At 39.0% G+C, this 25,014-nt stretch overlaps 1 protein-coding gene across 3 annotated transcripts; it reads left to right on the forward strand.

Annotated features, from left to right (window-relative positions):
* The first annotated feature begins 798 nt into the window (after positions 1-798).
* On the forward strand, positions 799-22,934 carry Sertm1 (serine rich and transmembrane domain containing 1). Of its 3 annotated transcripts, none has more exons than XM_046454217.2 (2): positions 799-959; positions 20,032-22,934. In XM_046454217.2, exon 2 carries the CDS (start codon positions 20,218-20,220, stop codon positions 20,539-20,541), a length of 324 nt encoding a protein of 107 aa, XP_046310173.1. In that variant the 5' UTR covers positions 799-959; positions 20,032-20,217; the 3' UTR covers positions 20,542-22,934. The 3 variants fall into 3 exon arrangements, with proteins under 3 accessions (XP_046310173.1, XP_058438525.1, XP_058438524.1); XM_058582542.1 differs by having other exon boundaries at positions 804-935; XM_058582541.1 differs by lacking the exon at positions 799-959 and adding an exon at positions 1,010-1,355.
* The last annotated feature ends 2,080 nt before the right edge of the window (positions 22,935-25,014 follow it).

Raw genomic sequence — 25,014 nt, forward strand, 5'->3', positions numbered from 1 at the left:
AGAGAGAAAGAGACTTCAGACATCAAATGAGCCAAAGAGACTTCAGACATCAAATGAGCCAAGACTTAACACTTAAGATTAAAAAAAAAAATAAACAGTAATAGAGAGACATAGAGTGTCGGGTGAAAGAGGTGATAGTCACCAAAGTGAGGCACAGTAGTTAAGGGCTTCTTTTCCAAAGGTTCCTTTATGATATGAGATTCTCTATGCCAGTTACTCATAGGGACTTTTATCACTGGCAGCCATAGAAACTGCAATCCTATTCATTCATTTGACGTTTTGGTCGAGGAATCAGAGGGTAGCAAGGAGGGGCACTGAATGAGGGAGGACTCAGATGAAGCTCATCATGGGATAAGGTGATGCCCCCACGCTGCACAGTCAGAGCTGGGCTTGTGATGATGCACTATCGTTGTTTGAGGGTGGGGGCTGCGCAGGACTCATAAAAGATGCAAGAGAAGAAACTTGGCAAGAAGTGAATGTTTTCGCCCGCAGAGAAGCCCCTGAATCCCCAAGAAGCTGCACCCCCACCCCATAAACCCCCACAAAAGTTCAGCGCAGCACACCTGTCCTCCCCAGATGGGGTTCCCTGCGCAAAAGCCTCCTCGCCCTCCGGGATTTTCCAGCCGTGGCGCGAGCTCCTCCCTCGCCAGAGCGGGGTGCTGTCCTAGCGCCAAGCGCCCGCCAGAGCAGCGGCTGGGGGGCGGCGGGAGTGGGCCTCGCTCACAGCCATTGGTCTAGGGGCCGGGAGGGGCGGAGGGACACGGTGAGGGCAGTGCAGAGCTAGCAGCCCCGGGCCCACTCGCGCTGCGCCCGCTGCCCGTGCGCTCCGGCCGCGCTGTGTGTCCCTGCGCTCAGCATTCCCGGGGACGGCTTTACGGGCGCGAATCTCTGAGACAGGGGCGCCGCCCCACCCGAAGCAACAAAGCCCGGCGCAGGTGGGCTCGCGTCGCGACCAGCAGGTCAGTGAGAGCCTCCCGACCCGGCCAGTGAGCTCAGGCAGAGTGGGGAATCCGAGACGCACTGGGTGCCAGAGCACGAGGGGCTCCGGACTCCTCACCTTAGGGCGGCCTTGAGTCCATTGGCCTCCGGAGACTCCTCCCAGACTCTCTCCAGGCTCCTTGAGATTTTGCACCTTTCTGGGAAACACCTCCCGAATCTGTCCTTTCCGTAGCAGACTGCGTTCTTAGGGTTCCGGAGCAGCCTCTGCAGCCCAACTCTACGGGTCTCTGGGAGACTCCTTACAGCCAGAGCCTCGAGGGGGGCCGGCACGCAGTGTCCTTGGCCCCGGGATGACCCACCTCCTTCTCAGACACAGGGATCAGGAAGGTCTGCTCTCGAGTCTGCCGCTACAAAAGGTTGATTTCTGTGTGCAAGTGTAGTTTTACACTTTGCGCAGTGTATTTCTAGCTGCATTTTGTTTGGCCTTTGTGATATGTGTGGTCATTATTTTTGTGTTTGTTTTACGCTTATATGAATTTTTAGGGTCTTCTGTCCCTTCCCTGAGAATCGCCACACTCACCACTGGCTGCTGACTTTGCGCTTTACGGGTTGGTGTAAGGATTTTCACCAGTCTTCCAAGTGGCTCCAGATTCAGAGAAGTTTTTCCCAGCTTTCGTTCCCCAGCTGTGGTTTCCCCGAGTTCCCGTGAAAACCCAGCAAGTAATTGCACCAGCTATCTATCCCCTTTTCCGGGTCTGATGAGACGCTGAAATCCTGCGTTTCCCCGCCAAGGTGCGCGGATTATGGGCAATTGTTAAATTCTTATTAAGACTGGGTATATTATGTGCTCTCCGCCAAGGAGCACAAAGACCCATTCATTCACAGAAACATCTTGTTGAGTACCAGGTTTGAGGACTGTGCCTGTGCGTTTTGCACAGCCAGATGCCCCAAGAGCTCGGGTTTGGTGTCAGATTCCAGATACGGGGTCTGTTTCTTAATGCCCTTCATTTCCTCTGCCGGTTAATTTTCCTTCGGAAAATTTTCTGCTAAAGTAAGTACTCCGTTGGTTCTTTGTGCTGGGTCATGAGATCCGATGGATAGAGGACATCTCAAAGCCTTCCTATTTTTTTTTATGGCCACACTACAGGTGAAGAGCATGGGGAAATGGGCAATGGTTACTGTCCCGCGACTGACCAGAGGACCACTCCCCAAGATGTTTCTCCTAGGGTGCTCTGCACTTCAGATTTCCCAGATTCATTGTTCAGACAACAGCCTGTCCACAGGAAAAGAAGCATGTTAAGAGATTGGCTTTTCGTAAAAGATTTGCCTCTTAATGCAGTTTTGCTGCTCAATGCATCCTCCTTAAAAAAAAAAAATTAAAAGATAATATTTTAAGTTGCTTAATTATGTAGCTAGTCTGGGTGTTTTGCATTATTTATGATCTGGCCCATAGTGGTTCTTAAATACCTTTTTGCGATTAAATATGCTTCATTTGGCTAAACAGAGTATCATCATGACCTGTATCCCCACCATATGCAGGGTAGGACAGCACCTTTTATAATCAGCAATTGTTGATCAGTAGTGCAAGTGACTTACTTTTTGTAAAGTGCGTGTGAATGAAGCTGCTTTGTCACAGGCAGCATTGACAGCACGCCCTCAGGGCATGCCCTAGTCACCTTCAAAGGGTGTACATGGTGGAGATAGCAACCCATCTGCCAACCAAAGAAATGATCTGGAAATCCTGAGTTCCAGAAAGTGGGTGGATTATTGTGTTTGTGTGTTTTAAGTATGGATATCTTACTTATTATTCCTCTAAATCAGACAAGTGCTTTAAGAAGCTCAATGCACATTCTTGGTTGTCATTAAAGAAACCTGATGTAAGGTGAGGTCCATTCTCTTCACCTTGCTTCTGGTTAGTTCAGTTCACCAGATTTTACTAGATGTTTATGATATGAACACGCATATCAGGAGTTGAGAGACAAATGATGTGTGAACGCGTGTGGCAGTAAATCCACCAGAGATTTATTTGCAGGTTTCTTGAATTTCTTTTTCTCTCTTTTTTTTTTCTTTTTTAATGAGGGCAGTTGAGGGATGGCAGAGATGATTGGTAAGAATGATTAAGCATACTCGTCATTAAGTAATCCTGGAGTTATACATTCATTATAACAATGAAAAATTAACCCATCACAGGCAAAATTCTCTGATTCAGCCTGTGTTCTAAGTCAAGTCTGAGCTCATTTAATGATAACTCTTCTCTCTGGGATTACTTTTCTCCCACACTTGTATTTTAATACTCTTTTTATTTAATGATTTTATGTTTAATTCATTATTAGGGAGAAGAGACAAATGTGGAATATATTGTATTATTATATTACTATATAAATATAAATTATCACAAGCCTGATTTTCATACACTTTTATTACTGTTCATAATGACAGCTAAAAGAAAAAAATAATAAAGCCTTTAATGGAATGGGCAATCCAACAAAGAATTAGCTCAAACCGTAAGTGCATGAGTTTGCAGGATTCCTTTTAGCCAATGTATGTACCTAGAAGATTGATTCAAGGCAGAGGTTTAAATGAAGAAGTCCTTGGTATGCATTTGTGGCTTAGCCTTTAATTTGGTTTCAGAAAATTTATCTGTGCATCCACTAGCCATTTCAGGTGTAGGATATAGGAGACTGAGCCAAATTCCATGATCCCTTCACCTCTGATTCTGATTTTTGAGATGTGTCTGCAGAATATAGTATTCTCAAAGGCTCAGTCTCCTGACACAGACTGCCTCATTCAGGAGTTTCTTAGGTATATGGCCACACTATGTTCACACTCAGAATCAGGATATAGCCATTATTTATCCTTTGCTAAGTTTGGAAATTAAAGGGAGAGAGAGAAATTCTGAGCATTCAAGTAGCCATATACACTTTAACACCAATCTCTGAGCATGAAATGGCACAATTCAGCCAAAACAGTGCCAATGTTTCAAAGCTGTCAGTTCATATCAGTAACGGTATATGTCATTAATATTTCCTGAGTTCCTAACTCTTAAATTCCCACCTATTAGTTTATATTTAGATAGAAAAGTAGTCAGTCCAGGTTTACTATTTGTCTTATGGGTTTGATTGTTGATGCTGATATCGTTATAGACAATAGTGAAAGGATCTGAAAAACGCAAGCCTGGAATAGTTGTTAAATGAGTCACTTAGGAAGGTAACAGACCTGAATCCAACCTCTGATGGGGAACAAAAAGAGGAGTGGTTGAAAGAACTGGCTCCAAATTCAGAAACATAGGAAGATGACTTACTTACCCATAGTTAAAACATTAACTCCTAAATATGATATGTCAAGAGCTTTATAATGTTTTGAACAACCAATAAAAAAAATTTAAAAAAAAAAAAAAAGCATTAACTCCTGTCATGCTGGGAGCTCCCAAGGGAAGCCAAATTAGCAGCTTTCCTGATTAATTTGCTACAGTAGTCAGTATGGATTAGAAGTGTCTGGTAATTTATCAACTGCTACCCATTAAACTGGTTTTGGTTCTTACTTACTTTCAGTTTACCAGAGATCAGGATTGTAGCACCCAGATATACTCTTCTTGTCTTTTAAATCGAATGTTCAAAGTCCCCTATAAAATGTAGCTTTAACTCAAAGCACAATAAGTTCTATTGGAAAAACTTTCTGGCCTTAGACTGAGAGTCTTCAACTTTGAAAGAAATGGTGCAAATGAGCCATTTCAAAGGTTTGTGTTAAGTATTGACAGTATAGAAGGAGAAGCAAGTGGAAGAGGAAGAGGAGGAGGAGGAGGATCACAGAGAAGGAGAGGAAAGAGTTCTGGGCTTAAAAAACAGGAGCATTTCACTGTGTATGCTATAATTAAATTTTATTTCTATTAATGAAAATACCTTTATTATTTTTCTGATTATAAAACAGTACATGTTCTTTGTATCAAAATATAAGTACAGAAACACACAAAACAGAATATTGACATATCCATAATACTAGCTTCCAACAAAAACATACGTTAATTAAAGTTTAGTGCATAGCCTCTTATTTTGTTTTTACATCCACAATTGTGCATGTATATGTAGTAGGAGCTATAGTAGTCTTACAAAAGTATAATTCTACTATGCAATATTCTAAAACTTACATTGTTTACCTAGCCACAAGACAACAATATGTGTTAGGCATCTTTCCATAATATAAAAATATAATCCTTTGATGCTAGTATCAGAATACTCCATTGTATGATTCTTCCAGCATTTATTTAACCAATTCACCTTCAGTATTTAGTTGCAAATATGTTGTATTTTTTACCTGTAAAAAACTTTTATTGCCGATTAACATTCATGTATAAAAGTATACAAATCATAAGGACATAAGCAGTGATTTTTATGTTCAATTTGAACACATCCAAGTCATTAGGATCCAGCTAAAAACAGAAAATATTTACCAATACCTCTGTCTTGCCCTTCATATGCCTTGGTCACCTGTCATTTCTAATAATCCTTTATGAGCTTTTTGACTTTGGTGTCCATGCTACAGGTGCTAAGTTAAGGGCACTAACTTAACATATTGACTTGGAAAGGGTTCTCAGACTTTGGGAAAAACTCCTTGCCAGCAAAGATGGTCTAGTACAACTAGTTGGTCAAAGTTGTTCTAGTCCAAGATATTTCATTTTTTCGCCCTTATTGCTTTATTATCCTTGTCAGATTTGATCTTAAATTAGTCCCTTGGGCCCTGATTTGCATATATTTTAATTGTACTAATCATCCAAATAGAGGAAAAATTCCTGGATAACAGAAGAAACTGAATAACTTGGTTTTCATCTACTTTCCTCTTGTTGGCTATCCAATTTGCCTATGAGTATAGAGTGGATTTGAGTTTGGAAAAGGGTTATTTGGCTTCCATTTTATAAGTTTCTGATCATCTGAAGTCTTCTGCAAATCTTTTTCAAAAGCAGACAAGGCATAAACAGTGATCTTCAAAATACACTAAACTTTTTTGGCCCCTATGTCCTGCTTTTGGGATGGATACTGGGGCTGAAAATCAGGGGATTCCACGTGCTAGACAAGCAGTGAGCTTCATTCTCAGCCTTTATTTTGACTCAGGGCCTCACCAAGTTGCCCAGGCTGTCCTTGAACTTGTGATCCTTCTGCCTTGGCCTCCTCAGTAACTGGGCTTACAGGTGTGTACCACCACATCCAGCTACAGTTTCCTGAATTTTAAGGATTTCTAGCTCTCTGATTTCATGAAAACTTTTTTCCTTTTGTTACTATTTTTGTTTAGTTTCCTTTTTGTTTTGTTTAAGTAGAGGAAAGTTAAGATTGAGAAAGACTATAAAGAAAAAAAGAGTAAATTAGATATACAACAAATGTTTGATGTTAGCAACACCATAAATGATAAGAGAAAAATACTTCTTTTGTACTCATCTGTCTTAATGTGTATTACTCTTTTTCTAAGAAGCTGAGATTTTTGTATGCATTCCCTAGCACAGAACTGCTAAGTATTCCTGTTTATACCACTGTGGCTATGATCTTCCTGTAGTGCTACTCAAAGCATGGTCAATACCCAGTGCTCATGATAAGATGCTGAATTTGTGTCAGAATTGAAATCAAATAAGTCAGTGAGCACACTTTAGTTAATTTTATTTTTGGTAGTGAGATTTTTAAAATTTTTATTGGTGTCTATCAATTACACAGAATAGTGGGTTTCATTGTGAGATATTCATACATATATAAAACATAATTGATTCTTTTTTTTAGAGAGAGAGAGAAAGAGAGAGAGAATTTTAATATTTATTTTTTTAGTTTTTGGCGGACACAACATCTTTTTTGTATGTGGTGCTGAGGGTCGAACCGGGCCGCACGCATGCCAGGCAAGTGTGCTACCGTTTGAGCCACATCCCCAGTCCATAATTGATTCTTGATGCAGGAAACAGTGTGTGCATTGCAAGTTACTGGACTCACAAGGACTTATGACCAACATGTCACTGAGGGAGCCAAGTGGCTACTTCTGGTGGCATTAATCTCTGAAGTGACAATTTGTAGTCAAATTGAAAAAATGTACAAAAATGCAAACATTTTTTTTTTCTGTGCTGAATTTCTGTTGAATATTTCAGTTGTTTCTGGTTGGGTTAGTCTTAAGATAGAGTGGCTGACAGTACTGTGGCTTATGATATTCCTCAGTGTAGTGAATTACAGTGAACCTCCCCTACAGTGATTGTGAAGTAGGTATTTTTTTTTATCTACACAGATAAGCATAGTGCCATGGGTTGTGATTATAAATGATTTGTAATTTTCAAAGGATGGGATTATAATAGAGCTTAACTTAAAGAATATTTTTCAATGCATTTCATTGCATACCCAGTCAGAGCTTCACTGATTCACTATGGTAAACTCTTAATATTTATTATGCTCTTCAAAATACATTTTTTACAATCCTCTAGCCATGTTCACAAGAATGTATTTCAAATTGACAGCTTACTCCTGCATGTCTTCCTCAAGTGTCCTGAATGCTTGTCCTAATAAAATCCCAGCTTTGTTATATTGTTAAAAGACACAACTGGTTGATAAGAAAGTATGAGCAGACCTTTCTCTGGAAGCTATTAATTTTATTTCTATAGATAAAATATTTAAAATTTATGGAAGGTCCATTAATATTTTCTTATTGAATATTTATCCTTATGATTAATTTCCATGATTTTATGCAAGATCATTCATTCATTCATTCACTCAATGAATATTCTTTTACTTATCAAAACAGACCAAATACGGGATTTCTCTCCAAGAAGCTTCAAGTTTCTTCATTCTTTTATTCTTTCACTCATGCAACCATCCAACAAATGCTCATTGCCCATCCTTATGCTGTACTCTGTTCCGGTTTATGGATAGAATCGTAAGTAAAATGTTAGTCCCCTTTTCTAGGAGTTCAGTCTATCGAAGTAGACAGACAGGTAAATACATATAATAAGTATAATGAAATGCAAGAAATGCTAATGTTGAAAGGTATGGAGTCCTGAGAATTCAGAAGAGGGAGCTAACAATTTGCATGGAGAAAATAGGTGAAGATTATAAGATTAAATGTAAGTATTTAAAAATGATTAGGATATTAAACTTTTAACAGCTTAATATGCCTGGAACATCATTCTTAAATGCAATGATAAAAATGAGATTGGAAAAGGAGTCTATAACCAGATAATAAAAGACACATAACAGAGGTCATATAGTGCAGGAGAAGTCTTCTAGATTTCTTACTCAATAATGGTAACTGTAAAACTTACATGTATAGACTTATGCATATAATGACAATATTTTACTCCTCTGGGTGGTACATAGTTAACAAGTATTTATTGAATGCATGAATGCATGCATCAAAGAACATAGCTTTTCTTAACCAAAGGCAATAGCATTGCCCCTTAATTTCAATGAGCTGTTTTTTCCACTGGGTTCATGAGGTAGTATCTTTATTGTTGGTAACCTATTTCCACTTGAAAGCATTATGTGCATGTTTAAGTGACATTTGGTCAAGATTATCCTTATACAGTAGCAGCTCATCATATTCCAGTTTATCAGGGAATATTTTTTGTTCCATCAGTAGCTTTATCTCTTTAACCTAATTCTCATATAAGTGAAAATTAACCAAACATTATTTCAAACCTTCTTTCTCACCAGTGTCATAAGACATTTTATATACAATTTATGCAGCTCTCAGCTTTTCAGAATTTGACTTCTTTACAAATACTTGAAGACTCAACAAAAATTCTGCTGTCTCAGTACAGTGATATTTTATGTTAGTCAGTAGAAGGTAGATTATGCTACAATAACAAATAAGCCAGAACATTGGTGGCTTAAAACAACAAAAATCTATTCAATGTTGACATTAAGTGTCAGTGGAGTCAGCAAGGGGTAAAGGCACTCACTGTGATCATTCAAGGATGCAAAAGAAGATGGGCAGGTAATTTCACAATTACTGCAGCAGAAGGAAGGGATATGCAAATCTCATATCAGCTCTTACATTTCCTATCTAGAGGTGATAAATGCCATTTTTCCTACATTTCATTAGCCACCCACCCTAAATTCAGAGAGAGTAGGAATATATGATCCTACAACATGTCTAGAAGGAGGACCCTCAGAAACATTTCATGAACTGCTTTAAGGACTACAAAGGCATCCTCTTCAATTCTAGACCCCCAGAGAGAAGAAATAAAATGAATATAGAATATGGAAATACATATTTAAATTTCATCCTTGTCTCTAAGTGGCTGAGTAACGTTGGGCAGGCCTTTGTATTTGCTGAACTTTAATTTTCCCATCTTTTAAAAAAGATTGAGAGGCTGAGGCAGGAGGATCACGAGTTCAAAGCAAGCCTCAGCAAAGTGAGGTATTAAGCAACTCAGTGAGACTTTGTCTCTAAATAAAATACAAAATATGGCTGTGGATGTGGCTCAGTGGTCCAGTGCCCCTGAGTTCAATCCCTGGTACAAAAAAAAAAAGTGGGAGATAAGAATAAATAAGAGTTGCAAAGTTTAGAAAGAATGTGCATGCACACACACACACACACACACACACATCCAGAACTGGAATATGCTTTCTATTTAATAAGTGTTGGCAGCTATCACTTATGTTGTGATTGTGGTGGTGATTGTGATTTTCTTAAACTGGTTTGTCTGGACATTTTTTCTCCTATAATGGCATCCTGTATTTGCTTTCTTCCTATCATGCCCTGAAGATAGAGTGCCATTCCACAATGACTTGGGGATGCCCACCCCCCCAACACACACCCACTTTTTTCTACTTCCCCCCAATTTTTTTGCCTGATGGGTCCTCACATCCCAGACCATACCATGGAAATCTACCAGTGAAGAGCAGATGTAAAAACAGTGAATGAAAAGTGAATGTGTTCTGAGCAAGGCTACTTCTACAATTGAAGAAAAATGACACACAACTTTGAGTGTTAAGGTGAAGAGCTCAACCTTGGTCAAAGAGAAAGTCAAAGTCAGTTATCTTGTATAAAAGATTGCTCATGATTTCCTGAGCAAAACCATACTTATCTACATTTTTAGGCAAATGTGTGACTGTTTTTCTATAGGTCACCAGTGCAGTAGTCTGTTTACTACAAATAATTCTAAACTATTTTTCAATTTCACTTACTTACATTTCTAAGTTGAAATACATCCTGGGAGAATTGAGCCCACACTTGCTTATTGCTTCCATATTGTCTTTGACAGAGTCTGGTCTTGAGTTGTTGTCTAAAATGACAACAGGCTGCCGGGGGTTTGCATTCCTCCCACACTCGATAGCCTGCCATAGTGTTTTGTTCTGTGTTAGGAGGAACATGCAGACATTTTCTTTGTTAGCCAGACTTTGGAGTTTGCTGCATCTCCTACGGGAGAAAGAGAGCATTTAGGCCAGCTATGCTGCTTTGCTCACAGCAAGAATTAGCAGGACCTCGAGAAACCCCACATGCGGGAACATGCTTTTCTGATGGACACAGCATCCTCTGTTTCCTGCCTTTCCTCATCTACCTAGAAACCCAGTACTTTTATCACCTAGAGAGAGCATTTTGTCTCCTAATAGAGATGGCATTTCCTAAAACTTCATTCTAAAGTCTGACTCATCTAGTACTCATCATTTCAGGGTACCTACCTTTAAACTCCATTGTATGATTGAGGAAAAACACTACTAAAATCAATGCTCCCGGTTTTTGTTTTTTTTTCAATAATATCTGCATTTTGCAGTGAATGGGTCCAATTTTGAAATGATTTGTTGTTTCTATTTCAAAATATTCTGACTCTGAACTGTGTATTCATGAGTTCGAGTTTAGCCTCTTGCCATGTCAGAGAACTCACCTAAACCAGGATGAACCAGGATGTGGTTGTTAGCTATGAGTTGTAAAAAGTGAGAGGTCTTCACTATTTGCAGACTCTTTACTTTGGTTGCCTAGATCAAGTCTCCTATTTGTATTTAATTTCAGTTGCTGTCATATCCTAGGTCTTTGCTTTGAACCTAGACCTTGTTGGCTATCGTGGGCTTTCCATGAATTTTACTCCTTAGTTCTCTCCTTAGTACTTAGTACTTAGTTCTCTCCTTAGTTTTACTCCTTAGTACTCTCTGGACTGACAGTACTGCCAAAGCCCCTACCTTTGGTTATTTAAGCTGCAAAGGGATAGCCTTGGATGCTTCTCAAGCTGATTAAGAGGAACATAACTGGGTCCCTGGGTCCAGGAGTCCAGTGGGAGGCGGCAGGATTGTAGTTATGAATAAGGATGACTGGTGAGTCACTGTGCCTGTCTTCAGACAGCATCTCTCATTGCCGTGGATCCAGTTTCCGGGTCATAGGAAACTTCTTCTAACTCATCCTGCAATGCTTTACCTGTGGGTTAGTGAGCATCCTGAGCTAATCAGCAAGTATTTGTACTTTTCTGGTATTACTGAAGAGTCCTGCTTTCATTCTTGTATTTCTTCAGAAGCTTCTTACATTTTGTCTGGCTTAGTGCACATTATCCAAGCATGTTTTCTTGAAATCTTTGGGGATAAATCATTTTCTCCACTTGTATGTTGAAAAATTTCAAACATACTGAAAGGTGGCAAGAATATGAACAGTGAACGCCTCTGTAGCCTTTGATTACATTACCAGCTGTTAACAATTCGACACTTTTGTTCTTTCCTTTTTCTTGCTGTGCCTGGATGAATGTGGATGTGTATATTTTTCGTTTTGTTTCATTAGACTGAACCATCGAGAGCTAGTTGCTTATTTTATGGCACTTTATAGTTAGCTATTTCAGTATATTTGATGTTCAAAAGCAAGAACATTTTCCTATATCACATTTAGGAAATTTAATACTGATTTAATACAGCTATCTAATGTGTAGTCTATTTTCAAATTTTGACCTTTATAACAAAACTGTTTTTTCTTTTAACCAATCCAAGATCCACAAAGACTTTTTGCATTGCATTTAGGGGATAAATCTTGAAATCTACATCTTACTTTTTTTCCCTCTGTGTATTCAGCTGACTACTAAATAATGTCCTGTGTCCAAAAGTGGATGTATCTGAAACTTAGCTTGCCTAAGCCAGCAATTACTAAGCATTATTCTTTTTAAATATCTATTTTGCTGTGAAAGTGTCATCATACTTTGAATGTCATCCATAGAAGACTAGAAGAATGAGAAAATATATTTGGCAAAATTCATATGTATATGTTATGCTAAACACTCAACTAATATTCATATGAGATGGGCAATTTACAGACCCTGTAATCAACTCGGATTCTATTTGTAGTTGCATTATGAGCGATAATGGTTCATTAATTCAAATAAACGGTATGCTAGATTTAAAATGTTACTAAGTGAAAGACTCTATAAGCTTGAGTCCCTGTTAGGAAATACAGAGATATATTTGTGATATTCCAGTCCATTTTTAGGGAATAGACTCTAAAGTACCCGACTTCAAGCAAACCCATGAGTATAGTTGTCAATGGATATAAACATAAATAGTGGCCTTCTTATTGGTGTGCTAATACTGAAGTTTTTTTCAGGCCACCAATATCATGACTTCTCTCTTCAAATTGTACCTATACACTTGATTTTATAGAGATGTAATAGTTTTTAGAATCTGGTGTATTCTTATGTACAAAGATAATAGACCATGAACTGAGGCATGTGTGTATTTATAGAAGGAGGAAGCAGTAGAAATAAAGAAGAAAGGAAAGAGTGATGTTGGTAGAGAGGAAGTAACACCATCTCCTATTTTCCCCTTGTTCTGAATGGCTCAATGAGTGGTGGCTGCTTAGATTTAGGGTGGACTTCATCAGTGGTTATAGCACAACCAAATTTCCAAGATATTCTTTGTTCCCTTAGAACAGTTTTGGAGGTACTCAAAGAAAGCCTAAGGATAGCTAGTAGTTTCCATGTAAAGGATTGGATTTTTTTTTTTTTTTTTTTTTTTTTTTGCTTTCAGGGATTTATGACAATCACAAGTAATTTGCAAGAACAAAACCTTTCCAAATATCACACTATATCAGGAAACTGTTACAAGCATATCTTGACTGGACAGAAATATTTGTAGCAGACAGATAATTTTAACTATAGAGACAAAATAAGATACAATAGAAAAGGAACAAACATCATTCCATTGTCCCACAACAACATGGTTTAATGTGAATTTTTAAAAACATACTTAGTATTGCCTAAAACCAAGCAAGTCTTTTTGAATGCTATGATTCTATATGAAAGTTATGAATTAACTAATTCAAGCTGCTCTGAGAATAAAAAAAATGTTTGGTGAATATACATCCCAAATATCAGCAATGATCAAAGCTGGGTGTAGGGAGAGAATGGAGCTTGAAATCCCTCATTAAATATGCCATAACATCTTGAAAGGCCAGTCTTGTTTTTTACCTTCTTTATTCCCACTGATTCATCACGACCTTCCCTGAGATTGTGAAATCATTATTTCTCTGGCTATTTGCTTTTCTGTAAATGAAGCATTTAGCCAATGACCTTTTCTTCTGCTCCCTAAAAATGACTTTTATCATTCCAATACTTTTTAACCAATTATATTCACGTCCCATTCAGAGCTTCCTTTCAACCTTGAAGATGCTGCTTTTCTCATTTTGATTTAGACTAATTATGTTAGCCAAGATGGGCCCAGTCTCTCCCAAAGTGCAGGAAGTCTCCTTCTTGGTCATTTCTAAATATCATAAAAGAAAATAAAAATGCAGACTGGTGGGTGTAGCTCCATGATAGAGTGCTTGCAACATGTTTAAGGCCCTGAGTTTGGTCCCCAGCACAAGAAAGAAAGAATTATAAATTGCTATGCCTGCAACTGGCTCTGTAATTGCTTTCTTTGTATCTGGGAAATAACCTGCTTAAATTACCTATCTTATTCTAAAATCTTATTAGTTTAAAATTCCAAGATCATATGTTTTAAAAATGATTATTCTTGCTAAGGTAGTGATTTGGACATGAAACCTTCTCATGGAATATAAGTATACTACAAATTTATTAAGAATAATAGTTTTGTGCTAAGATGTGGCTCAATGGTAGAGCACTTGCCGAGCATGTGTGAGGCACTGGGTTGGATCCTCAGCACTACATAAAAAATTAATAAAATAAAGGTATTGTGTCCATCTACAACTAAAAAAATATTTTTAAAAAAGGAATCATAGTTTGATTTCATTTCTGAAAAACAGCATTATAAATGCAAGTCCTCATACCTTTTGAGACTGAACAAGCAAAAGCCAAACCAGTTATATTCACATCCCCTTTCTCAATGATTTCTTGTGTTTTTTTAAACTATTCTCAATTTACTGTTTTATGTATTGAGCAAAGTATATCTGAACATTCTGTAAATTATACCTTAGTAGGTAATTAATCATTAAATAATTTGGACAAAATAAGTTGTCTGACATAAAAATATTGAGAATAAGTGGGTTTTTTTCCCTGTTATTGCTGTTTTGCTGAAAAATTATTTTGCAAAGCTTGAGGTTATACCAGGTCATCAGAAGTCATCACCAAGAGACAGAAGATTAGATTAAATCCAAAGCAACTTAATGACCTGCTTTTAAATTTATTTTGAAAATAAGTCACTGATACCAAGCTATTGCTTTGTCATCTCTCTAATTTTCACCAAAATACAATGAAAAAGTTTAGATAATATTTTCTGATCATTCATTTGAACTGTAGGTAAAGAGGAATGTTAATTTTAATTTTTCATGTTACATTATCTGTCCAGATCTATGAATTTCAATGAGCTAGTTACAACCTCCACTGCTAGGCATTTCTTCTTGTAAGATGACCTTCTAGCTCAATGTGTGATAGCAGAGAGATGCAATTTATTTCCCAAACTTTATTTTGGTTTTTACCGGACTCATAGAAGGAATCATAATGGGAGTTCACATGAAATTCTACTCTTCCAAAGCACTGAACTGATAAGTAAGGGCAGTTTTAAATAGGCGAATATGTAGAGGGCTGAATCAACTTAAGAGTTAGGATAACTTAGAAGACAATAAACTTTTTTTTTTTTTACTGTTTCAAGCCCAGGGGTAAATGTTTGTCATTCCCTGCGATGAAGATGTACTTTGAGAGAGGGTGGTAGGAAGCGTGTAATGTCAACACAGATTTTCTCCCATCCACCATGACCTAAAAGGCCAAAGCAGAGAAAAGGCATTAGAAGAAAAGATAATCCTGTGAAGGCTAAGGCAATGGCTTCAAGGTTTTATAGAAACCATGCTATTTCCTAATAAGCTAGAAACAGCTGGGCTTGGATGTTATAATTTCCCTTCTGGATTCTGGAAATGGTGGTCTCTATGTGTTCCTCAGAGAAAGAGATTCAATAAATCATCTAAAACCATTAATTACATTATTATATCTAATTTCACATTTGTGTACTATAAAAAGCATTTTGCCATGTCCTGTTAATTTTTTATTGCACCACTCCTCATGGTTTGGGGAGGATTACCTTTGGAGTGTGACACAGTAGGACTCATAGATGAAATGTTGATGTGACATTGTGGATCGTAACAGCTAGGTTCTTTAAAGAATGTTGCAAGGGGACAAAGCAGCTTTTCCCGGTTTTTTACAATAATAAAGAAAACAAACACCTTTACATGCTTGTTATTCACATAGAGATGTATTTGAATAAAGTTCTCATAGTCAAAATTGTTGTACCACATTTGAAGCAGACCAATGGGCTGAGTTTTATAAACCACTGTGCTATAGAAGTCAAGGCCATGGCACGAATGGGCTCTGCCCACATGCTGTCTCTCTGCCAGGGGTCTTGCAATGCTAATGAGAGAGGACTCTGAGAAGAGGGCCAGACAACTTCTGTTCCATTTAGAAGGAATGAAAGGATGAGGTACATGCTCTACAGTATGCCTCTGTTCTTGCCAAAAATTACAATCCTCATAACCACCCTGTAGGAAGGAAAATGTTATAGTCAACTTTGCATGTGGAGACAAAATGCCTGACAAGAACCACTTAGAGGACAGAACTTTATTTTGGGATTCCCAGATTCAGGGTCTCAGTCCATAGCCGGTCAAGTCCAATGCTCTAGGCCAAGGGGAGGCAGAACATCATGGTAGAAGGGTGGAGGAACACTGTTCCATTCATGGAAACCAGGAAGCAGAAAGAGGGAAGGAAGAAGGGACCACAGGGAAGATGAACTCCTCCAGAACCCGCAGTGACCCACCTCCTCTAGCCACACCCCACCTGCCTACAGTCACCACCAGTCAGTTCATTCAACTAGGATGAACTGATTAGGTTGCAGCTTTCATAATCTAATCACTTTACCTCTGAATATTCCTGCATTAACACAGGAGCTCTGGGGGGACACCTTGCATCCAAATCATATCAGAAGCTTCCATCTTCCAGGAAGGATGATAACTTAGTCCTATGACATGGAACAAGATTTGCCCTATCTATGCTGTCTCTCCAGGTCACCACTCACTGCTTTTTTGTAGATTTCTTCCTAACACACATTTTCATTCCAGAAACAAACAGAAAGCTGGCTGACCATGAGCTAAAACATTTCCACAGATATTCATTTATAATATTTGTGATCCAGATGTCTCATTTTCCTTTTTTCAAAAATCACTCTCTGAGGATGGCTCAGGAAAAAAAAAAAAGTCAAAATCCTTGTATGGCTTCCGGTTTCACCTGAAATGAGAGTTTGTTGGCGCTGCCCCAAGATGGGTCAAGGCTATGCATTTGAGATGAAGTCTTTCTTCTTCTTTTCTTTAAGCCTTATCTGGGAAAAAGAACCCAAGAAGCATCATCTTGAAACACTCATTTGATTTCATTTCCACAGTGCCACCTGTCACAATACCTAAACATGTAGAGTTTGGTTCATCCTGAGCATTATGCAGTCACTGTCGAATAAAACATTCACCAGACAGAAAGAAGATAGGCCAATTTTTTAAGCTTCAATAAGGAAATGAGAATTAATGTTGGCAAATTAAAATCATCTCTGACAATGCATATACTCTGTTGTTTCAGAATATAACAATGAAATGAAATTTGTGTTGCTGTCATTTTAAATTAAGAAGTCTGGAAATGATATGACATCTGGAACATTGAGAAGCGATATTTAAAGGAGAGGATATTTAATTGTGAAATTTCAAATAAAGACATAAGGTTTCTTTAGTTTATATTCTACCAGTCTTCCAAAGCCAAGGAGATCAAATCCTTTCTCCAAATCTTCTTCACCTTGTTTTCTGTGAACTAATTCATGTATGGTGAAGAATGTGACCCTCAGGAAGTGGAAAGTACTCTTGGATATTTACTCTGTAAAGAGATACATTTGTCATTGCAAACAGTCTTGGAGTCAGCTGATAGTTTTGTTACTGACTTACTGATGCCACAGTGATATTGTGCCTTCAGCCCCATCCCTAGAAAGCAACCTCTTAACACGGGCTTACCCGGAGAGGTAGGAAAGATGAGTATTAATTATTGTTGTGTAAATGGGAAAACTGAACTCTCAAGGCTGGCTGTGGACTTGCCTAAGGTAAATGGCAGATAGGAACCAATTACCCAACTCTGTGACTTCCCTCTTCCTCCCACAGTTGAGAAAACCAAGAACATGGTTCACATATGGGTTCTGATTACTTCTCTGTCACTGACTAGGTGTGCATCCTGAGTAAATGACAATATCATTACACCTCAGTTTTCTCATCTGAAATTGGCACTATGTTCAAGTCAGCTTTTCATTACTGTGACAAAATGCCTGACAAAAACAACTTAAAGGATAAAGGTTTATTCTGTTCAAGATTTCAGAACATAGTTAGCTGGCTCCATTGCTTTGGGCCTGAGAGTGGATCACAGCAGTACAGTGGAAGGGTGTGGCAGAGGAAAGCTACTCACCTCATATAGATAAGAAGCAGAAGAGGCTGGGGCAGTCAAAATAAACCCTTAAAAGGCACACCACCAAAGACCTGCTTATTCCAGCTAGGACCCATCTCCTAAAGTGTCCACCATCTCCTAATAGTGCCACCAGCTGGAGACCAAGCCTTCAACACATAATTTGGGGAGGAACATTCTAGATCAAAACTGTAACAGGCACAATTACCACCCTACCTGCCAGAGAAACAATGGATACATAGTGCTTACTTTCTTTCCCCATGTTAAAAAATAAAATTAAAAAGATGACATACAATTCTTACTACAAAACGATTTAAAAATTGAGACCAGATGGTATGAGGACTGAGGTGGCCAGAAGCCTAAATCCCTGGTTTATCTTCTAATTACAAATGTAATTCATATCAAATCAATTGGCATCTTTGTTTCTCTATCTCCTCCGCTACACTTTGGTTGTACCAGAACTTTTTTTTTTTCCTGATTTTTGGTTGTACCAGAACATTTTTTTTCTAACTCAGTCTATTAGGTTTCTATGCTACTTTTTTTTCCTGTACACCATGCTGCCTCTGAGACACTTTACCATGTTCACTAAAGATGAACAGCTAGAATGTTTGTGTGCAGTAAAAAGATTGGTATTGCCAAATCAGTGTAACACATTTGCAGTCCCACTGTGATTATTATTTTTTTAAAACTGGTTGTTAGAAGCTTGTAACAGCCTAATGGAATTAAAATCACCAGGCAAAGCATAATGAGGAGTAGGAGTCAAATTATTTTAGGAACTACTGAGACTTTGTCCCTGGCCTACTTCGAAGAGCTCACAAAGACTCTGTGTGACACCTGACAGGGACAGCCTTCTCTGAAGTGTCCTCCCTTCCAAGGGATCATTAGTGCTGCTCAGCTCTGGCCACAGTGGCAAATGTCAGCCACTCAAAGAATCAGCTGCTTAATTAGATTTGGAGAACAGAAGGAAAAGGCAAATGCCAGATATTGTGTAGCAAGGGAAAGCCAGGGGCAGAGTGGAGGTTTTCCATTAGCATTTCACCACTGCCTGAGGTGAGTTTTAGAATTTTACAGCAAAATGATCTAGTGCCAGGATCCAGGAAAATCATCTTTTCTGGACTTCAAGAGAGTTCTAGAGTTCTCTACCTGGAGGGTTGCTCTTCCCTCAGGCTGCTTAAATCACAGACTGAACACAGTGAAGAGCCTTATTTTTTTTTGCACCTGGCTAATAGGCATGGGCGCGCACGCGCACACACACACACACACATACACACACAATTGTGCACTTGCTTGCACACGTGCACACAGACACACACACACACTCTCTCTCTCTCTCTCTCTCTCTCTCTCTCTCTCTCTCTCACACACACACACACACACACACCTCATTTTGGTCCAATCTTTGCATTTCACAGACTCCTTCCATGTCCAATATCTTCATGAGGAGATGGGGCAGATGTTGAATCATTTTTCAAATGATAAAAGTAAAGCTCAGGAACTGCGGGAAAGTGTGCCCACCTGCTCAAAGATGATGGGGAATTCAGGCCTCAGACCTGTGTCTTGACACAAACCTGGTACTCTCTCTACCATTCAGAGGCAATTCAATTTGCTCTTCTTCCAGGCAGGTTAAAGTTTTGTTTTGTTTTTTCCTAATTCAATGCCTGAGGTATCTAAAACAAATTACATGAGTACATTTAAAGAAAATAAATAGAAATATTCGCTGATCTCGAGCAGACAAAATTTTTATAAAGAAATCAGCATATTGTGAACATCCACCAAAAGCACATGTGTGTTTTCAGGGTTCTTCAACATATGCTAGAGGGAAACACTGGTCAGCAGTTGTGCTCTGGACTGCAGGATGTACAGAATTAATTTTCTGGAGGAGGGAGATTTGGAGCTTCTTGGGTTCTTGTCTCAGAGCATTCATTTGAAGCATCTGTTGAAATCTCAGCAGATGGGGCACATCAGAAATATATTTTTCTTTATGTTTTATCTTTAGTTCCTTAAAGAAACCTGGCACCTACTGCACTGTGGGGGGAAATAAAAGTTCATTTTATATCATCACTTGTAATATAAAGACATAAGCATTACTTATTCCTAGGGGGGTTACTTCACTGTTTTCCTTTCCTGGTCAGTTTTATAATTAAGCTTCACTGAAATAAAAACTAAAACTTCGATTTAAATGTGGTATTTCTCCCCCACAAAATGCACTAAGTGGTTTTTGTTTGTTTTTATTTCTGCAGGTCTTGATGGACACCTGATCCCCTGCTGCTGCCTTTGTTTAAAAACCCAGAAGTTTTGTTGTGCTGATTTCCCAGTCTATAATTTCTGCTGTGGCCACTCCAAAAGCAATGCCAATTACTTCCTTCTTAACCCCTGTGTGAAAATTTGACTTTAATATACCTGTTCATTCCTTCACCTTCATAAAGATGTCTGAGCCTGACTCTTCATCTGGATTTGCAGGGAGTGTGGAGAATGGAACTTTCCTTGAGCTGTTTCCCACATCGCTGTCCACATCGGTGGACCCGTCCTCAGGCCACCTGTCCAATGTCTATATCTATGTGTCCATATTCCTCAGCCTTTTAGCATTTCTGCTTTTGCTTTTAATTATTGCCCTCCAGAGGCTCAAAAACATCATCTCCTCCAGCTCCTCCTACCCCGAGTACCCAAGTGATGCTGGAAGTTCTTTCACCAACTTAGAAGTCTGTAGCATTTCCTCCCAAAGGTCCACTTTTTCAAACCTTTCATCCTGAAGAAAGTGGAAGAATCCTTAAAGCAACAGCAGTTTCAGTTTTCCTTCATGGGGAGTGTTGAGTCATCAAAGAAAGGACCTCTTTGGGTTAGACCTGTTTTCCTCCTTCCTCTTTGATTTCTTTTCTGTTCCCTGATGCTTTTCATTTCTGAATGGAGACGCAGATGCTGACAGAAATGCGTGCAAACTCGGAGGTGCAGAATTTCACAGACCGTTTGACAGATCCGGAGCTGGCTTCTTGGAGGTTGACCAGCATTTTGTTGTATGTTCACTGGGAGGCTTTCTCAGGGAATGCTGGGTATGGGCTTTTGCACTTCATTTCTCTTACAAAACCACAAGATCAACTGAGCCAGCAGCACCTGGCAAAATTGAATTATTAAGAAGATATTCTCCAAACTTGAAAGATAAAGCAGAGACACCAAATTAAAAAAGAAAAAGAGAAAAAGTGAGTCAGTCTAGAATTAATGTGTAACATTTCTAAACCTGGGGTAAAGAATACACAAAATGTTTTCTTTAATTTCACTTTAACAAATGAAAGTCACATTTATGGATAGATATGACATTTGGAAAAGTTTTGGAAGAGTTTGACTTTCAATAGCAAGACAAATATGCGTCATGAAGCATTTTGTAATGTGTCTGTGCCTCCTGGGATTTTTCTTCTACTTACGTTGCAGTTATAATAGCCCTCAATTGTGGAATTCTTTATGACAATTGTTATTACTGTTACTAAGAGAAATAAAACCAGAAGAGACACCAAGGATTTTTTATTTTCTATCTATAATTTCTGTCAGTGGGAATTAAGCCTAGGGAAAATATTCATTTCGTTGTATTTTATACAGTCATAACTTCTGGCAGTCATGTATGTTCCTTTTATTCAGCTTCCCAGTCTTTATAATTTTAGTGCAGAATTATATTAAGGCTCCAAGGCATCAGATGTTTGTTCATTCACTTCAGGTTGCAAAACTTAGAGATTAAATTGCTGATATACATGTTTGTATATACCCTGTGAATGTTCTATGTCTCTGACAATTAGTCATTGTATGTTAATAGAATATTCTGCATTAGGATTCTAGGATGTGTGCTTATATTAAAATTCTAGACCCTCCAGTTGTCCCTGCTGAGAGCTTTAGTTATGCCAGCAGCTGCCACACTGTGATGAGTCAAGTACCTCTGAACTTGGAGGGGGGTCCTCAAAGTGAGATGCTCATGAGCATAGATGCTGAATGTGGAAGAAATCAAGCTGCCCCTAAAAGCAAAACAAAGCAAATGCTACAGCTTCTTAAGAACAAGAATCTTAATTTAATTTGAAAAATAAATGGCCCACAGCATAAACACTGAACTTGACCTGCGGAAGCCACTGCACCAACATGCCAGTCTTCCCGTGGCAACTGAATCAACCTTTGCTCACAACATTTAATGGTCTTAAGTGGTGGAGCTTCAACACGTCCTTAGGTTGGCCTGTGCAGTCAGCACTCTGCGGTCACAAGAATGAGAAGAAGGATCCACCATGTTCCAGGGTCTGTCTTTGTCACTCTGAAATGCTGAGAGATTGAGGACCGGTAAGGAGGATCAGAAGCCTTTAACTTCCTGTTCTTTTTTCAATCCATAAACTTCACTTAAATCTAACCCTGTTTAACTACTCATATACTCCAAACACCATACAACCTGCACAAAGTTGCTGCCCTTAAATGTATAATCAGTGAAAAATTTGCCTCTGCTGCCATTGAAAGCATTATGTAGTTTAAAATTTGGACTAGAGAAACTCTGCTGTTTTAGATCAGTATTAGCATTCTCTGAGTATATGTATGTATGTACATGGATGTGTATATATAAATATATATGTATTGTGTGTATTCACACACACATGCAGACACACACACACACAAACACACACTTTCATATGCTCCTAGTCGAAAGTTGTGTGAAAGCCACACAGGAGTACAGAGACACCTATGATGCCACTTTTTCTTTTCAATTATTCTTGTGTTATTTCGTTACTGAGAGGCAAAGGGACATGGGTGAAGTGACTTTAAAAAATGAAAGGACACATGTTCCACACAGAATAGTAAAATCTGATTGTGATCTGTCCTAAGGGGTAACTTTATAGCCTTTCCTTCTGGAAGAGATATAAAGCCTTCTGACAGCAAAACTCCTTTAAAAAACAAATCAAATCAGATCTGCAAGTACACTCCCACCCCTCTCCTGCCGCACGATTTCTTGCACTCCATGTTAAGTGGAGTAATTAGGAACAACATTCAAAATGGAAAATAGGATTTGTCATTACTAGCTTGCCAAGGTAACAGATTGTACAACTTGAGATGAATTTGTGTTGTTTAAGAAGTTCAGAAAGGTTGGAAGATGGGTTTATAAATAAAGAAGTGGAGTCCATTGAAAGCCTGATTTCTTCTCTGATTTTTTTTTTCCTTGTGCGATAATCTGCTCTCTTCTCTCCTAGAGAGGATGCTTTTCCTGGAAGTTTTAAGTGTAACTATGTCTACACAGTGTGTCTATATCTAAATGTCCATAATATCGTATACGTCTTTGTTATAATATTATATACATCGTTCCTTTTCAGTGTGTCCTCTCTGAAGTAGGGTCAATAATGTTTGACTCAAATGTTGGCCTCTCCCCACTCTGCAAGGGTCACTTCCTCTGGGACAGTGAGCTTCACATTTCCCTGATGAGAAGAATCATCTGGGGGCTTGTAAAATACACTGGTTCCCAGGCTATCCCCTGCCAGACCTCCAGGAGTAGAGCCAGGGAATGGGTATCTTTAAGAAGGACCCAAGTGGTGCTGCTCATGAGCAGGGCACACATGGTGGAAGCCTCAGGTTTATTGTTCATGCATACTTGCAGGGGGCGGGGCGTCTTCCCTCTCAGCCACTGTCCACGTAACTGCAGTTCTCCAAGGTGGGCATTCTTACTCCCAACCCCAGCTCACAGGCCTCACTGGGACCTCTTCTGCTGGAGACTGAACTCCAGGCCACCCTCCTGGAAATGGATAACTGCTGTGTTGTGATGGATTCGGTGGAAATGAGATATGAACAAGGTCCCATCTCTTCCCTGTTTCCCCTCTTAGATTCCCCCAGCTCCACTTTTACAAGATGATGTGCATTTAGCAGACTAGAAGAGTGAGAGAAACTGAAGGGATTTATAATGAGAGAAAAAAATATTACATTGTGCTTTGAGTAAGACTATCTACTAGTCCAAAGGAAAATAAGGCAGCTAGAGTATGGAACATTCAAGGAGCAGCATGTTTCTAGACTTGTTTCCCTGCCTTGAGGTCTGCCTCCCACTTCTAATTAATGCCATTTCCCACCCTCTGTTCTCCATTAGAAAGTCCCTTAGCACTTTATAGGACTTTTTGCCCATCTCTGCTCTATTTTTCACAAAGCCCCTAGAGTGAACTTTCTTAAACATAAATTCCCTGCTTGCGGTCCTTCGATGGATTCCCACTGCACTCAGAATAAAACTCAAGCTCTTTCTATAATTTCTTAGCAGAACCTCAGAATTCAGAAAGCCTGAGTTATCCAGGAGAGATCTCACCAGGCTGTGTGGGAGTATGAGTCTGGGAGGAGCGTGCGTTGGAGAGGAGGCCATAACAGAAGAGTCAGAGGGGAGCTCTGGGCTCCTGGTCCAGCTATTTTCAGCAGCTCTCCATCACTGAGAGGACAATGTGCTTCTTTTGCTTCCTAGTTAGCCAATGGGTGGATCTTAAGATCAAATATGTGTCTGTGTGCATGCACTTGCACACATGTACACTAACATACTAACATACACTTGCCTCCACAAACACACTTCCCAAGAACAGACAATTATTCTCAATGTGCAAAGACACCACCTGGATTGTTAAAGTCCTCTTTCTTCAATTTAACCTTGTCCTCAATAGCAATCAGAGAACCCTAACTTTCCCTTACTTATCCTTCTACTTCAAAATACAAAAAAGGGCTGGGGATATGGCTCAGTGGTTCAGTACCCCTGAGTTCAATCCCCAATAGCAAAAAAATAATAATAGGAGACATTATTATCAATAGGCATCTATTAAATAAATGAAGACATCCTTTGGCACTAGATAGAACAAACAGACTTAGCTCCTGCCTCATGAAGCATATAATCTGGTAAAGAAGATACTCAGAAAAACGAATGAACACCAACATGCAAAATTGCAATTTCAATTAGCTCTATGAAAAGAATATGATTTTGAGATGATAGACCAAGAGGGAAATTCACATAAGAAATGGTGGTCAGGAAGGGCCTTTCTGATGAGATCATATGGAAGTATTTGAAGGGTTTGGGGAAGAATAATCTCTACAAAAGAACATACAAGAACACCTCAGCTCATATGGACAAAAAAATTCAGAATGTTGGGGTGCAGAGCCTGAGGATGCACAGGTAGGCAGGGCCTGGTAATTATAGAAGGAGCCTGGATTTTATTCTAAGTGCAACTGGAATCCATTGAAGGACTTTGAGCAGA

Source organism: Marmota monax, unplaced genomic scaffold (assembly GCF_021218885.2).
Source record: "Marmota monax isolate L192 unplaced genomic scaffold, Marmota_monax_Labrador192_F-V1.1 WCK01_AAM20220418_F8-fsc00011, whole genome shotgun sequence".
NCBI classification, from domain to species: domain Eukaryota; kingdom Metazoa; phylum Chordata; class Mammalia; order Rodentia; family Sciuridae; genus Marmota; species Marmota monax.

Coding starts and splice junctions, on each gene's coding strand:
- Sertm1 (XM_046454217.2), top strand. CDS start 20,218: ATGTCTGAGCCTGACTCTTCATCTGGATTTGCAGGGAGTGTGGAGAAT.